The sequence below is a fragment of the Macrobrachium rosenbergii genome, chromosome 9 (genome assembly GCF_040412425.1).
Source record: "Macrobrachium rosenbergii isolate ZJJX-2024 chromosome 9, ASM4041242v1, whole genome shotgun sequence".
NCBI classification, from domain to species: domain Eukaryota; kingdom Metazoa; phylum Arthropoda; class Malacostraca; order Decapoda; family Palaemonidae; genus Macrobrachium; species Macrobrachium rosenbergii.
In genome coordinates this window covers 54,967,735-54,986,107 of record NC_089749.1, presented here as the reverse complement: position 1 = coordinate 54,986,107, position 18,373 = coordinate 54,967,735, and the positions used below count along the sequence as shown (strand labels likewise).

Below are 18,373 nucleotides of genomic sequence, written 5' to 3'. Positions count from 1 at the left end.
CGAAATAATTTGTTATGCAAGAAGCGCATTATTACTGCCCGTTTTACTTAGAACTATGAACAAAGATAAAATCCACGAGGGAAAGGGAAACACTGGAGTGGATTTTATCTTTATTTATACATTCATCACGTTCCATATTTTCGTGATTCAGTTATACTTAGAACTACGAATTATGCTCTTCCCTAAGGAGTCCGCGCTTACGTCATTTATTTTCCAAGGTTCTGGAAGTCAACAGATTAAGAACTGGGACGAGGAAAGGTCAGTTTAGATCGATCGTAGAACACGTGCTGACCTTACTTAGTAAATGGTGGTCGATTTTGATTAAGCTGCTGTAAGTGGTTTAAAGGAACTGTGAGGTCCGGTGCGGACCTCTGGATTCGGTCTACCAGACCAAGACATTGAATGTTTATGTACCATATATATATATATATATATATATATATATATATATATATATATATATATATATATATATATATATATATATATATATATATATACTGATACTACATGATTTAGTTAATTTAGCTTATAAGATGTATGAGTTACACAATACACACACACACACACACACATATATATATATATATATATATATATATATATATATATATATATATATATATATATATATATATATGTGTGTGTGTGTGTGTGTGTGTGTGTAACTCATACATCTTGTAAGCTAAATTAGCTGTCAAATATTAAAATATATTTCTAGTTCCGCTTAACGAATAGGCTTACTGGATGGTTCAGGAACACAGAAAAAGAAAATTCCGCGTTCTGGAAGGACTCATTAGACTAGACCATCAGTATTTCAGCAGCTTTAGTATTTTTGTAAATTATGATTAAATACAATATTAATTTTTGATGATATGGTGTTATTATACCCAAATTTTTAAACTGGTAATACATATCTTTTTATATAAAAACAGACACTACACTGAAGTAAATTTGACTTATGGCCTTCGTTAATATAATGAATAAGAGAAAAGGTTTCTTCCATTCGAGAGACTGCTGAAGAATTTTCAGTTTCTGGGGCAACAAATGCTTTTTTATTTGTTCTATCTTTGTCTAAAAAAATCAATCTTTTCCTGATTTTATGTTGACAATCTCTCTACTGATTAATCGTATTATAATCGTTATCATTTGAAACACCCCCAAAAAAGTGCCTCCATTAAATTATGATAATTTTTGGCCAGAATGAACTGGTATTTAAAAAAAAATTATCTCCACAATTAAAACAACAGGTGGGTCTAGGCGCCGATAAGCAAATGACAATCGTATCGACATCACTGTAATAATCTCGTGGTATCTGTCATGAAAGGGTTTGGTTTTTTGATGAACTGTCTGGGCTTTGTGGTTCTCGGGACAAGGGATGTCTGGGGAACGTGATTCAGGGAAGTGTATATTGTCGTCACTCCGTGGGTGGGTTTTGAGTGACGCTTCCGTGCTCTATTCTCCATGGCGGGCTGTTGTTCCGAATGGAAGAGTAACGACAACTCTGACATGATGATGATAACGATGATCACTGTTGTCACCGCCACTGCTAATGATGATGAAGGCAAAAGATGAATGAAGTGGCATACATAGACGAACGGTAACGAGAGTTATCATTTTCACTGTAGCAGAGGGGGTAAAGAGTGAAAGCTCAAGTGATACATAAATTTTATTTCAGCAACAAGTATTTTGACAACGATGAGTGCAAGACTACTCCTTGCAAGTCAGCATTGCACGTATTTTCATAGAAAAATGGTATCACATCGAAGTATCTATAAAAAGATTTCATCTTTATATACAAGGTGACTTACATTTAATATGGACCATTATTTTTGTATCGCCACATGTTGTACTGCATTGCATTCTTTCAACACACCGGAAACAGCGAGCAGAATGCGCTAGGTAACCTGCTAAGTGCTGAGGAGCATTTAAACAAAGGTCCAGGACTTCCCCTCGATAGAAAAAGCGCAGATGTGGGGGCGTTTGTGGGCAGATGGGTTGGGGCCCCGGGAAGCGGGGAAGGGTGCACCGATTGCAAATTAAATTCCGGCGGAGTCTGGTAACTACCGGTCTCCTTGGATATTGCCAAAGGCCTCATTGTAAAGGCAGTTGATTTAGAAGGCAGCAACAACCATGCGAGCCTGCTTAGGTAATCAAGTTGCATGACCACCATGAGCAATGACGTTCTATGGAGCCACATGCATTCGTTAAAGCTACTGGAGTTACTTATGGATTGTCCGAACCAGTCGCTCTGGTGCGTATTTCTTGAATCAGTGGATGTGAAGGAATAATCTTTAGCGTTGGAGACAATTCAGTATCATTTGTTTTTAAAATAAGAACATGCACTCGGAGAATATAATGTCAGCTGAAATAACAGTTTTTATAACTTTAATATAAAATAGAAAAACGGTTGAAAAATCTATAATGGAATCATTCGAGCCTAACATACAAAACCACTCATACTCATGGAGATATGTGCTGGCACATACACACATACGATAAATAAATATAATAAAAATAAAACATAAAGATTTCCTCTTGGGTAAAGCCTGAGTTAAAGTGAATGAAATATTTTGGCACGACTTACAAACATTTAGCAGAACTTGTGCACTTACATAAAGTAATCAACTGCATAGAATCTAAATGATATCACAAAACAAAACTAAAAAGCAAAATTAACTCTTGCCAGCTTCATAACAATAGACTTCACGATATCTTTACGAAAAATTACATAGGGAACGAAACTAGGTTTTCTGGGCGACAACCAACGGAATGATGAATTTATCCATATGTTGCTGTTTGATAATACACGCGTTTTTATGTAGCTCACGCTCAGTCCCAACAAGTGATATTTACAGCTGTGGTTATGAAACTATAACACTTTCTGCATAACTAAATCAACAATCCTGCACAACTTAGAAAATAATGAATGGGATAAACATTGGTGAACAGCGAGATCCGATGACTTGATAAAATAAACTCTAAAATCTAAAGATGATTCATAAATTAAGAAGGCTTTCCGGAAAAAGTCAGCTAAAGACTATGTCGTCCAGCGTACACCTTTCAGAACTCTCAAAAAATGAATCTATATCATAGATCCCAAGTCCTTCATAGGCCTAATATTCTGTCGTCATGGCAGTGGTGAATTGGATTTTAGTATTACAAAATGGGATTTTTGCTGTAGATTCATTGTTGGCAGGACTTTTCACGCCAACATCATATCAACGATTACTTCCTTTAATGTTGTGATTGTTAACTCTTTTCCTCGAGGTACTGAGGTGTAGCTGAACGATCACATATTCCCGCGACTTTTCCCCTGACAAAATTCTCATAGACAACATCGAACGGAAGACGCAAATCTTACTCAGTAAGAAGATTTGGTAACGACAGCAGAAATTCCTGCCCGGCTGCCTATACGGCCTTCCATGTAGGCCTGCAGTATAGTCGAACTGTTGAACACATTCTAATATTTTTTTGTATCTTTCTCTCTTATATTTTTTGTGGAGTGGAGTTCGCTGGAAGTTCGTTACGGTTCAAACTGGAGAATGATGGCGTGTGCGACGGTTTCGCAGAAACTCTTGAGTTTCTCGAACAACCAACCTCAATAATAGCTGCAAAGGATAAATGAAGATAAAAAACCGAGAAATCAATGGGTAAACATACGTAGTAAAACAGAATCATTGTAAGATGGATTCTAAATTCACTGGATTGCAAGAGTGTCAGTGATTGACGTTTTCTGTTAATATATTTCTAACGTCAACTAACAAATGGGTGCTCTCCTTTCAAAACCCATGAAGCTCTTTTCAACTAAGCAGTGAATTCTGTAATATGTATTTGGGCAACTTTGGTGAGACGCAGCGTAGGGGAAAATGACAATAATACTACTTACAAGAAGAGCCAAAACGTCAGAGGCCATCAGCATGTAGAAGACGTACCCCCAGTCTATTTCGGATATGGTTCCTGCTAAGAGTGGCCCAACAGCCGCTCCTACGGAAATTAGGAAAGGGAGGTTTACATCAATGCCATTTTATACGGACTGATTGGTCTCCAAAACAGAGCTTCAGATAAAACAGAGTTTGGTATGTCTATAGGAATCGTGTTACCAAGAAATCAAAGGTTCATATATATAATAGAAAGATATTTAGACTTGAATTTTCAAGAAGTTGTTTCTATAATAGTCAAAGTGTTGGTTCGGTTCAAATTCTGACAAATGCATGGGAAAAGTGATGACCGTTTAAAAGTCTACATTGCGAAATTGATTAATAATTGTACAGTGAACATTCCGCGAAAATATGGAGACATCAATATGAAATCTGAATTTCTGTCAAATGGGACTAGGCCTAGCTTAGGTTCTAATGGGTGATTTAGCTCCTGGACCAACCTATAGATCCTGTGCCATCGATAATGGCAGCAACGGTCGCCAGAGCCTTGGCGTTTCCTTTCAGAGATTCGTGAGTCCCGAGATCAGCAGATACGGCTGTAGTGATGAGACTGTAGGGACCGTTGACCAGCACCCCGAGCACGACCAGGAGGAAGACGATCAGTCCAAACGATACGTATGCGAATTGGTAGTACACGAAGAGCTGAAAGGACCGGAAGTTTATTTGCTTGTTAAGAAGAAGAAGAAGAGTGATTCACCGATCTTTTCAATTATGACTTCAGCGAACAAACTGCTAAGTTAGACCAATAACCAGGGTCCTTTCATAAGTTGGGGACCACTCACCATAGGGACGGCGATTAAGGAGCATCCCGACGCAGGTGGTGGCGGGTCTCCCGGTGAAATCCTTGAGAATACCGGCCAGGATACCGCCGATGATCCCGCCGACGTCGAATAAGGTCGAGAGGTTGGCGCTTTCGGAAGCACCAAACGACGCTGCGGACGGAAAAGTATTTAAATGTTTATTTATCTATTTATTTATTTCTTTAATCACTGACGAGTAGTATACATACATACATACACACACACACACACACACACACACACACACACACACACACACATATATATATATATATATATATATATATATATATATATATATATATATATATATATATATATATATATATATAATATTACGTGAGTTCGAGACTGAACGTTCATATGTATCTTTGACTGTCAAAATAATCACATATAATCTTAAATAAGTGGTTTACACACACACACACACACACATATACATATAATTTATATAAGACCGTTGATATTAGCAAAAATGTGTATCTTTTGATACTTACAGCTTCTATCTTCCAAAGTCAAAATAAGCATAAACAAACCGAAAATAAACATACATCCAAACTGTGCTGGCAAGGGAAAAGTGACATTAATATTGACAGCCAAAAGTTATCAACCCATTCGTCGCTACTGCTGGAGACTGACAGACAAACAGACAGACAGAGACAAAAGTCTCGACAGTCCTAAGTGAGTCAAAATAACTTACTGCTGTATTTAATGTAATTCGGCAGCCAGTAGAGGAAAGTGTAGGAGACCAGTTTGGCGAAGAAGAGGCAAAGGGAAAATTCGATGACGCCCTGAAAAAGGAAGAGAGAATGAAATGGGACTTCATAATAGAAAACGTGGGAAAGATATGTGAGTCTATACTGGACATAAGTTTAGTGCAGGCGTATAAATGGAGAGGGTATATGTTATTAAATTAAATATATTCAGTACATATATTCAAAATAAATATATGTATATTGTAAATATGTATATATATATATACAGTATATATATACTGTATATATATATACATATATATATATATATATATATATATATATATATATATATATATATATATATAATAATCAACCCAACCCACAATCACGTGTGGAACGGAAATAGATTTCTGACTCACATCAGGTTCGAACCCAGGTCTTTCAGTTGTAAGGCAAGGGCGCTGCCACTAGGCCATACAAGTCTAAAAGAAGTTGGAACCTGAGAGCAACTGCACCCAAGGAATTACCTGGACAACCTAACTGATTGCATGCCACCGAGTTTTCGCCAACTTCCCGACTCAGCAATGACCCAGTTGGCAGCATTTCATTCGAATTATCCCTTCTGAGTGAATAAGATAGAAATAATCGTGGATTGTGTGTTGATTATTTCTATCATATTCACTCAGAAGGGATAATTCGAATGAAACGCTGCCAACTGGGTCATTGCTGAGTCGGGGAGTGGGGAAAACTCGCTGGTATGCAAGCAGTTAGCTTGCCCAGGTAATTCCTTGGGTGCAGTTGCTCTCAGGTTCCAACTTCTTTTAGACTTGTATGGCCTAGTGGGCAGCGCCCTTGCCTTTCAGTTGAAAGACCTGGGTTCGATCCTGATGTGAGTCAGAAATCTATATATATATATATATATATATATATATATATATATATATATATATATATATATATCGCTCTTTTTTCCGGGACACTTACGGGAATGCGGAGAGCCCCAATGATGGAGATGGCCTTCTCCTCGCATGCTATTTCAGGGACCTTCTTGATCTCCTCTTCTTTTTCCTTGCCGATGTAGGAGATCGTGGAGGAGGAGGAGGACAGCGAGGACTCCTGAGGAAGATGATGGGAGATTTCTGGTTAATGTTTATCGTCATTTAACACTGTGGGATTAAATGGTGGTTGTCTTTGCATCACAAGTATCGGAAATAGCATTCAGATTTCAGTGTTTATGGGTTGGGGTTCACATATATATAGATTTGTATATACAAATATATATATATATATATATATATATATATATATATATATATATATATATATATATATATATATATATATATATATTACTAACAGGACCTCGTTCAAACTGGTTGGTATCTAACGGAGTATTTATTCAGAAAAAGTTACAAGCTTTCTTGGACAAACAGTCCTTATTATCAAGTATCCTTACGATGACCAGACGCGTAGTCCAGCTGTATTTATATCTGTGTGCTGGGTACTTTAATCCTATAATTGCCTTACTCCTTCTGTGTGAGGCAACGGTATGATTAAAGTACCCAGTAAACAGTACACTACGCGTGTGGTCACTGTACGGACACTTGATAATGAGGACTGTTTGTCCAAGAAAGCTTGTAACTTTTTCTGAATAAATACTCCATTACATACCATCCAGTTTGAATGAGGTCCTGTTGGTTAATGCACAGAACAATTGTGTATGTGATAAATTTATATATATATATATATATATATATATATATATATATATATATATATATATATATATATATATACACATATGTGTATAAAACACACACACACATATACATATAATATACATTATAAATAAACACACAGATAAGAGACATACCCCATCGTCTTCATTGGGGTCGGGCAACCCCAGGAGAGAGGGTTCGGGCACCATGACTAAGAGGACGATGACCCCGATGGCGGCGATGATAATGCCGGGCACGATGAAGGACATGGACCAGGTGGAGTCGACGAAGGCGGCGGCGATCAGCGTCCCCAGGATGTTTCCGATGGACACGTGGGAGTTCCACACCCCGAAGATGAATCCTGCGGGAGGAGGTTTCATGACCTTGAACATTCGCTGCTCAACTTTTTCTTATTTTTATTTGCTTTATATATATATATATATATATATATATATATATATATATATATATATATATATATATATATATATATATATATATATATTGATTGCTGTGTTTGATTGCTCCGTGGAGATATTTTTAGTTTTTCATAATTCAAAATTCGTCACTTAGGTTTTTCTTTGTGGTTGTGTTCCGTATAATTGTTCCATGGAGTTATTTTAAATTTTTCATTATATAAAATTCGCTGCTCAGTTTTTTTTTTATTTTTATTTATTTTTCTTTTTTTGTGGTTACGTTGAACTGTTCCGCGGAGTTATTTTAATTTTTCATGATTCAAAATTCTTTTCTCAGGTCTTTCTTTGTGGTTGCGTTCAGTAGAATTGTTCCTTGGAGTTACTTTTGGTTTTTCATAATTCAAAATTCGTTACTCAGGTTTTTCCTCGTGGTTGCGTTCCGTATAATTGTTCCGTGGATTTACTTTAGCTTTTCAAAAATTTGAAATTCTTTACTTAACTTTTTTTAATGACTATGTTTCTGTACGGCGTATAGTTAAGGCCACCGAAAATAGATCTATCTTTTGGTGGCCTCGGTATAAATGCTGTATGAGCCACGGCCCATGAAACTTTAGCCACGGGCCAGTGGTGGCCTGTCCTATATCGTTGCCAGACGCACGATTATGACTAACTTTAACCCTAAATAAAATTAAAACTACCGAGGCTAGAGGGCTGCAATTTGGCATGTTAGATGATTGGAGGGTGGATGATCACCATACCAATTTGCAGCCCTCTAAACCGGCACAATAGTTTTCTTTTACAGAAAACTAAAAACTATTCAACTGGGAAAGGACAAATTAAGTAATGAAGGCGAAAGAAAGAGGATGGCAAAGAAGGCTGATGTAAACGATGGACACTCGTGTTTGTAACTTTCACTTTCACTGCATTTTGTTATTGTCTCCTCATCACTCACATTTACCCTGTTCTTCTCCTCTCCTTAAGAAGGAAATGGGATTTATTTGACACCTATAAAAAAAATCGAACTTCATGGGAACTGAATTGTTTCCCAAAAGAGAACAGGACAGAGCATTATATGTGTATGTTACAATTAAATACATACAAAGGATATAGAATATATTTTATATTTTAATGAGGATATATAGTATACTGACTATAGTATATTTCTTAAACGCATATACCCCGTAGGAGGGTAGCGCCGTCAGTGCACCTCATGCGGTGCACTGTAGGCGTTACTTAAGGTTCTTTGCAGCGTCCCTTCGGCCCCTAGCTGCAACCCCTTTCATTCCTTTCACTGCACCTCCGTTCATATTCTCTTTCTTCCATCTTACTTTCCATCCTCTCCTAACAATTGATTCATAGTGCAACTGCGAGGGTTTCCTCCTGTTAAACCTTTCTAACCTTCTTACTGCCAGTTTCCGTTCCAGCTCTGAATGACCTCATAGGTTCCAGCGCTTGGCCTCTGGCCTAAACTCTATATTCTATTCCATTCTGTTCTTAAACGCCTGTATATATACAGGCACGTAGTAGAGGGCTTATATGAGCAAACTGGGTATGATTATGCATTAAGATAAGAGACCAGGCTAATTTGAAAGAAACCTCAACGTAATCGGCTCTGTTCAAGGTCTTCTGTTTATCCGAAGACTTATAAACATCTCTTACATCCACTGCATTCCTCCGGGCTAAGTACCATCGTCATTCCTCCGTCATTCTTCTCCTTCTTTCGCTCTTCACTTGAGAAAGATTGTGACGTCCAGATAGTCGCTTGAGAAATGTAAACATGATACCTGATTCTTCCGATTTTTCTGCGTGATCGCCTTGGGATTTCATATCACGTCTCGGCGATAGCGAGCGATAACAGTTCTCAAATGCCTCTTTTTTTTCTACCAGTTTTTATCTTGTAGAGTTATCAGTGCACCTCATCAGTCTTTTGGTGCCCAGATAAGCAATGAAGAGTCTCTCTTCTCGGAGCGGAACAATTAATGAGCGTAAACACGAATACAGCGGTTCGTCTAAGAGACTGCTAGGGGCGATATATTTTCACCTTGAAGTTGGTGGCTCTGTCTCGAGTGAAGTGGACCCGCGATATGGAATAATGCTACAGGAGTACCCTTGGCAGGTGTACTCCCCCACCCCAACAACTCTCTCTCTCTCTCTCTTTGTGTTGTTGACCATTCCTGCCCTGACGTTGGTTCACCCACGGCCTACCTACCTATCCAAACAGTCTCTCTCTCTCTCTCTCTCTCTCTCTCTCTCTCTCTCTCGCTCTCTCTCTCTCTCTCTCTCTCTCTCTCTCATGATGACCGTAAGCTTTCTTGATGAAGAAAACGAAAGCAATATCGCATAAGCATAAGTATTCCTGAAGTAATTCCAAGCAAGACAATTTCAAAATCCTGATTCTCACTTGAAGTCGCCATTTCAATTGTTTGAGACCCTGCAGACGGTGGAGGACTGTCTGCGCCTAAATGACCGGATTTCTGTTCAGTCCAATTCGATCATTTTATCTAATTTAGGAAGACATCAAAGATTAGACGATGATTTATATTTAGAAGATGTTATAAGATGATTAGTCAGAGGTTTTTGAGGATTTGACTGTACGTTCATAAACAACCTTGAAAATGTTTCGTTTCCTGTGCATTTTGGTTTGCGAAGAAAAAATAGATTATACTGGTTTGGCTACACGAAAGCTAATTCTTGTTCGGCACACACAACACACACGCACACACACACACAAATAGACTAGTTTGGTCATACAAAGCTATTAGTGGTTCCGTCACAAAATAAAAGAAACACTAAATCAGTTTGTGTCACACACACAAAAACTAGGCGTCTCAAATGACAATATGTGATTTACGTGACTGGACCAATAACATCACTATTAAATAATTCACCTTCGCTATTTCCAGGGACAGATTTCCCAGCGATCACAAACAAAATAAAGAAGAGAAAACTCTACTAAAATAATAAGAATAATTAAGTAATGAGTATCTTACCTCTACTTGATTTCCCGTACCATTTTCCGACAGCCGCTACCACACCTGGCCAACCTGAAGATTGGGCCAAACCGCTGAGGATCTGGAATGGGAGACGAAGTATTATAATTTGCTCTCCATTTCTACATCTTCATACAGGCTACTTATATCTGTCTATCTATCAAACTATCTGTCTACACACACACACACACACACACACACACACACACACACACACATATATATATATATATATGTACATACATACATATATATTTATATATATACATATCTACATATCTATGCATATATATATATATATATATATATATATATATATATATATATATATATATATATATATATATATATATATATATATATATATATATATATACACGTATTTTGTACCTACACATCTTGAGGAATGTCTGTTAGGTGCATAAATAATTTTTCTAGTTTGAAATGGATCTTTGATAACCGGGTAAATTGTCAAGGACATGCGGTTTATCGAACAGAGAGAGAGAGAGAGAGAGAGAGAGAGAGAGAGAGAGAGAGCAATAAAAACGATGGAATTTTTGAAACCTGAACACAGGTACTGGCGACCGTGAAAACACTCCTAGGTTAAGATAATGGAGTTTTGCAACGGGCCGTTCTGTTTTGAAATCATTCATCATAATCTGAAGGCAACAACGAGCGACACGAGACTCTCTCGTGACTTCGATTCGGGCTTTGAACCGCTACGTGATAGGCATTCAATAAAAATTAGGGAAGGGGGTGGGGGCGGCAGGATGGGTGATTTGGAAGGGAGTGCTGCCCTCTAACAGTTGTGACTGAAGACGGACTTCGAAGATTATCTTGTTTTTCAAGAAACTGAGACAGGGCTTCGATTAGCCTCTGGAAAACTGGATCAAACCGGTCAGAAACGGCTGGGAGGCCTTGACCGGCTATGACCTGCCTTTGGACTCGAAAATATTTTGTGAACAAAGGCTGTTTGGCCGCGAGGGTCGAAAACTTCTACGTTTCCGACCTTCATCTAAATTGAGTAAATCTTAAAACTAGAAATTAAAAGAAACTGATCTGCAGAGCTTCATTCATGGGTAAAATTTTATGCTAATGAGCCATTTTCTTTCTAAGAGGGATGGTTCCAGCGAAAAACGATATCGCAGTCACTGCAGTATTCAAACTCCATGAATTTTTCTGCATAGGAAACATCTGCATCTCCACAGATTTTGAACTTGCATTTTTAATTTAAGGAAAAGAAACAATTCAGTAGATGTTTTTTTTTCATTCGATGCTCGCGAATGAAAAATAACTGATCTGCTGGGATGACTGTTACAAAATGATTCATAAAAACGTACATCATAAGATAACGGATATTTTTAAGGATACCTTATCAAAAAGATATCAACTCTAGACGTAGAGCTGTCAGTGCTCCACCAGAGACTAGGAACGAAGATGCAAGACTTGAAAGTATGGAGAGGGAGAAAGATTTTGAGTTTCGAGGGATAATCAGAGTATATCTGTTTTCGTATGAATCAGGATGAGAAGGAAATTTACTCTTAGATCAAATAAGTTACAAGATAGACTTTTCAGTATCCTGCACAGAGGCATCATGAGCAGAACGTCCCATCCACGTATGCATTTGTCAGTGACCTAACTACCGGTTGTTTTAGGGCGGCCAGTTGGGCATGAGAGACCTGGTGTGGCCCCTCTGGGCTCATCCCACCAACTGAGATGCCCTAACAAAAAATTCCGCTCGTCTACCTGTGTTTTTCAGTAGTTGATGTAGAGGGATTACCTCTAGCTGTGCCCCCTTAGGCTGAAATTGTGAATGGTATCAAAGGTTCTATAAGGGCCTCTGGCTTCGTTACTCTCTGTCTTTAACTTTTCACATGCTCCCTTTAGCCATCTCTCTCCTAGCTGTTCAACTTCTTGAACCTTATATTGCACACTTTTTAAATCTGATTAAAGGACAAAAGATACTCCTGGGTAGTCCTATATACTGTATTTCTTTAAGTTTTACCCATGGCTCTGGTTAAACTGCCTGATGCAGTAATGGCGATCTAGAACTATAGCTCATTTATTGTAGATTAAACTGGCCTTAAAACTGCACGGGCTAGTGATGTACCCTGTCACAACTTAACCTAACCCAACCTAACGTAACCTAACCTAAAGATACGCCCAAAACTTAGGCGACAGTGTCCAGACATCAATTGCTGCAATTTTATCAACAATCTTGTGTGTGTGTGTGTATACGTGCATGTTCGACCACCTTCAAAGTCTCACTCGACTTACCTGAGCTAGGAGGAAGTACCAGAGCTGATGGATGCCGAATGTGTAGCCGAGGCCAAACATCACGTTGAAACATCCGGACAGCAACATCCCGACGCCAAGGAAGATTCGGAGGTCCATGCGCTCGGCGATGGCACCGCTGGAATGGCAAAATACAGGTGAACAGTTGAACAATTCGTTTTAATTTATTTTATATCTATTATACACAGTATTATAAACATTATTTCCCGGAGTTTTACACCGTCAGTTGTAATTTTCGCATAGAGCTCTCTCTCTCTCTCTGTCTGTCTGTCTGTCTCTCTCTCTCTATATATATATAGATGCTTTCTCTTACCTGACGAAGATACCGAAGGCATAGGCGAACAAGAAGGATGAATCGACAAATCCGAGAAGAGTGGAGGAGTCATCGGTATCTGTAATACGATGAGAGAGGAAAGAAGAAGAAGTTAGTAATCCGTCATCCCTGATTCTCTCTCGTTATGCCTTCTCTTCCTTTCTGCTTCCCGTTTTCAAATCCCCGTCTCATTAGCAGTGTTTTCGGAAATAACAAGGATGACTGATATCTTTCCAATTTTCCCCGGGGGAAGGGGGTTGAATTGCTAAAATTTGAATTACAGCCATAATAACGACATTCGTTGTCCAAGTAGGCCTATGTACTAAGCTAGGTTAGATCATGTGTTCTGTGGTCAGCTGTCGACTCCTTTTTCTTTACTAAAAAAATTCTAGTTCCTTGCCTCGTTTTCGACAGGGAAGTCATATTTTCTAGCTTGAAGAAATTAGTAGATGCTGGTAACTGGTATGTTTTTTTGACAAAACAAAAGCAATAGCCTGCTAACCATACGGTTCCCGTCAAACTAAGTTACAGAAGTCAGTAAAGTTATCAGTCACGTATGCAAGCGCTTACATTAGTCATCATCATAAGCAGAAAATAGAATTGCTGTTTACTAACCAAATGGCTCCCAGTCACACCAGTAGGGGTCACCGTCCACGGAGACATTTTTTGGGGGGATCAATCCGGTACAGTTTCGGTTGAGGACGTTCTTGACCACGGAGGTGGGCTTCCGGTTGATGTGGTAGGAGCAGTAAACGAAGAACGTCAGGCTTAAGATCAAAGCCTTGTACCTGGGAAGGTTAACGAGAGAACGCTTAATAACCTTGTACTGAAAAGGTTACAAAGAAGAATACATAATAACTGTATACTGGGAGGGTTTAGAAAAGAATACATACAGTAATAACCTTGTACTGGGAAGGTTTTAAAAATCTTAACTACCTTGTACTGGGGAGATTTAGAAAAGACTTAATAACTTTGTACTGGGAAGATTTAAAAATGACTTAATAACCTTGTACTGGGAAGATTTAAAAAAGACTTAATAAACTTGTACTGGGAAGATTTAAAAGTGGCTTAATAACATTGTACCGGGAAGATTTAAAAATGACTTAATAACCTTGCACTGGGAAGATTTAAAAGACTTAATAACCTTGTACTGGGAAGATTTAAAATGGCTTAATAACCTTGCACTGGAAGATATAAAAAAGACTTAATAACCTTGTACTGGGAAGATTTAAAAAAAACTTAACTACCTTGTACTGGGAAGATTTGAAAATGTCTTAATAACTTTGCACTGATAAGGTTAAAAAAATATTCAATAACTTTACATTAGCAGGGTTAAAAAATTCTTAATAACCTTATACTGGGAAGGTCAAAAAATATTTAACCTTGTACTAGGAAGGCTAAAAAGATATTTAACCTTTTATTAGGAAGGTTAAAAAAATATTTAACCGTGTATTGGGAAGGTTAAAAAAAATACTTAATAACCTTATACTGGGAAGGTTAAAAAAATATTTAACCTTGTACTAGGAGGGTTAAAAAAATATTTAACCTTTTACTAGGAAGGTTAAAAAATAGTTAACTGTGTACTGGGAAGGTTAAAAAAAAAATACTTAATAACCTTATACTGGGAAGGTTAAAAAAAATGTTTAACCTTGTACTGGGAAGGTTAAAAAAATACTTAATAACCTGATACTGGGAAGGTTAAAAAAATATTTAACCTTGTACTGGGAAGGTTAAAAAAATATTTAAGCTTGTACTGGGAACGTTAAAAAAATAATACTTAACGTTATACTGGGAAAGTTAAAAAGATATTCCATCTTGTACTGGGAAGGTTAAAAAAAAGAACAATTAATAACCTTATACTGGGAAGGTTAAAAAGATATTTAACCTTGTACTGGGAAGGTTAAAAAAATATAATTAACCTTGTACTGGGAAGGTTAAAAAAAAAGAATACTTGATAACTTTATACTGGGAGGGTTAAAAGAATAAAAACCTTGTACTGGGAAGGTTAAAAAAAAGAATACTTGATAACTTTATACTGGGAAAGTTAGAAAAATAAAAACCTTGTACTGGGAAGGTTAAAAAAAAGAATACCTGATAACTTTATACTGGGAAGGTTAAAAAAATACTTGATAACTTTATACTGGGAAGGTTAAAAAAAATAATTAACCTTGTACTGGGAAGGTTAAAAAGAATACTTGATAACTTTATACTGGGAAGGTTAAAAAAATAATTAACCTTGTACTGAGAAGGTTAAGAAAAGAATATTCTTGATAAAATTTCATACTGGGAAGGTTAAAAAAGTACTCAATAACCTGTACTGAGAAGAAGATTAGAGAGAGAGAGAGAGAGAGAGAGAGAGTCAAAACATCTTAATAAAACAGAACTGAGAGCTGTATTTCTGCTAACTCCGATCGACGGCAGACTGTGACCGAAAAACGACCAAACCACCTCTTTCGTAATGACCCAAAACGACAGAACCCAGACAGCCCAAAGATATAATCGTGTCCGTATCGCAGATCGGAAGACGAACCCACGTATGGGCCAACAGGTTTTATTTAATCTCGACGTTACGTAATTTCACTGAACCCTTGATAATCGAAATGAGAAGGGTTGTTTGTTAAGAATCTTACGATCGAAATTTCTTGGTAAATCTGCTGTGGAAAAACATTTGTCGTTCTTGGTTGGTTCCGCAGAAATAGGTGACATTTATTCGCTTGATCTGTAGCAGAGAGAGAGAGAGAGAGAGAGAGAGAGAGAGAGAGAGAGAGAGAGAGAGAGAGAGAGAGAGAGAGAGAGAGATACTATTCATAGTAAAAAACATTACTTTGCTAGACCAGTAATACGAAAAAATGTATGTAACCCGGCTAGATATGCCGTAAACAAAAAAAAGTAAATTTCAGGGCAAAAGGAACTCAATTCATCATTCTTTCTACAAAAGAGGAAAGTGCAACTCAAATATAATACAGAATAATGAAAAGAAACTATTAGATTGCGTGTGACTTCCTTGTTCAAGTACCAAAAGTTCAGAGACCGCGAATGAGTGGCAAAACCTTTTAATGAAGACGCAACACGAATCTCTCCGATAAGACTTTTACATTATCTCAAAGTCTTTAAACCTTTATCTCTCCTATTTGCTTCGGTTGCTATGAAACAAGGGGCGATTATCCAAGCGCCGGATAATTTTTGTTTCTCCGTCTGAGCGATTTATGCATGAAGAAGTCTCTGAACTTGCTCCCATAAGGATTGAATGGATGACTAATTATAGTTTTTGATTTGACTCCTTTACCCTACCATCATGAGCGAAATTTTTCAAAATGTTTCGTTATTTTTCGTAATACGGATTTTTCGCTCACCATTCTTTTTCATATTGTTAACCGTGTGATTAATAGCCAAAAATCAAATAAGAAAAGCACATTTCCTTCTATATATAAAACGAATAAATTATTGTTAGGTGAACGAAAACTTCTGGAACATATTGCAAAACATTTCTGAGTGACTGTACACGGTATGGGTCTACGAACCCCGTACCCTGGACACATTAAACTGAAAGGCTTAATTTGAAGGTCAACAGTACGGGCAGTGAAGTACCTTTATCTAGAAAAAAAAAAAAAAGGAATAACAGAACCACTGAAAGAGTCAGAGTCGCCTGTGAAATGGTGCTTCTGAGAAATGAAAAAAATACAGTTATGGGAAAACGGTACTTGAATCTTGGCGAGTCAAAACTATTCTGTTCTGTAGTTTTTAAGAAGCCAGTTTAGATTATATCTATCCACATAACCGTTTATCTACCTATGTATCATAAAAATGTGCTTGCTAATGAGATGGAATGGTACATAAAAATTTAGGCCAATAGGCAAGGGCTGAGACATGTGAGGTTATATAGCGCTGAGAGGGAAATTGAGAGTAAAAAGGTTTTAAAGGCGCAACAGGAGGAAAACCTCGCAGTTGCACTATGAAACCACAGTGAGGAGCGGGTGGAAGGATGAAAGAAAGAGAATAAGAACGGAGGTACAGCATAAGGAATGAAAGGTGTTGCAGCTAGGGGCCGAAGGGACGCTGCAAAGAACCTTAAGTAACATATATATAAGCCTAAATATATATATATATATATATATATATATATATATATATATATATATATATATATATATATATATATATATATATATATATATATATGATAGTCACAATGACTTCTTAACTCTTCACCTCAAACGCTTGAATACCAACTGAAGATCAAAGGAGAACCCCTAGTGGCAGTGAGGGTGCCAGCTCTAGCAAAATGCATCTGAGGTCGACAGATATCTGCATGTATGTATGATCGGGAATAAACTCATATAGTACCTCCTTAGCTCGGTTTCTTCACAGGCAACTGGGGTTTCTTGACCCGATCTTCATTTAGCTTTCAAGGCTTTGTAGTGCAAAGTAACTGGGAGGGTGTTAGGTTTTTGTGGTTATTACAAACACACAAGACACACACACATAAATACACAACATATATATATATATATATATATATATATATATATATATATATATATATATATATATACATATACATATACAATACTATTCATTATTCAAAGCTCACTATCCTAGAACTGAATATGGAAAAAATGTGGACAATATGCATATTAGAGTATGGTAAAGAAACTGTACAAACCAACTTCAAGTGCTGTTGTAAGTATAAGAGTGGAGCCTGTGATCATTGCGCAAGTGGAATGTGTGCATGCATAGCAGTTACTCTCATTCAGTATGTAGACAGCACACATCAATGAATGGAACAGGGATAAGAAATGGGTAAACATGAAAATCGTTAACAAGTAAACAACTCACGCCAGAATTTTTTGAGACTGATGAAGTCCTGTGCAGAAGAGTTTGTCGATTGCCCTATGAATGATCGTCAACTTTGCCATGATTCCTCTTTTTAAGTCTTCTTTCTCTTTCTTATCAGCTTCCCTAAGTCTCCGTAGCTGCAAATTCAGTTTCCGATCGTGCTTATTCGTAGGTCTATTTCGGTGCTTGACGAAGCACCGCCTGCCTCTTGACTACTGAGAGCCGCGGACCTACCTCCTCGTTTAAATCCTCCTGTCCGTTAGCTGATAATCTCTCTCTTCCAACTGTTCAGAGTGACGTCTGAAGATATCATTGATAGTCGCCCTTGTGTTAATTGATTGGCCGTTCACTGATTATATAATGAGG

At 37.5% G+C, this 18,373-nt stretch overlaps 1 protein-coding gene across 1 annotated transcript; it reads right to left on the bottom strand.

The window, feature by feature from the left end:
- Window positions 1–1,656: 1,656 nt before the first annotated feature.
- On the bottom strand, window positions 1,657–18,231 carry LOC136841824 (glucose-6-phosphate exchanger SLC37A2-like). Its single transcript, XM_067109184.1, is given in 13 exon segments — window positions 1,657–3,611; window positions 3,890–3,987; window positions 4,382–4,583; window positions 4,724–4,741; window positions 4,743–4,873; window positions 5,442–5,532; window positions 6,424–6,555; window positions 7,313–7,518; window positions 10,564–10,645; window positions 12,841–12,976; window positions 13,172–13,250; window positions 13,787–13,959; window positions 18,008–18,231. Coding segments are annotated over 13 exon segments (1,506 nt in total). The 5' UTR covers window positions 18,088–18,231; the 3' UTR covers window positions 1,657–3,533.
- Between the last annotated feature and the right edge of the window lie 142 nt (window positions 18,232–18,373).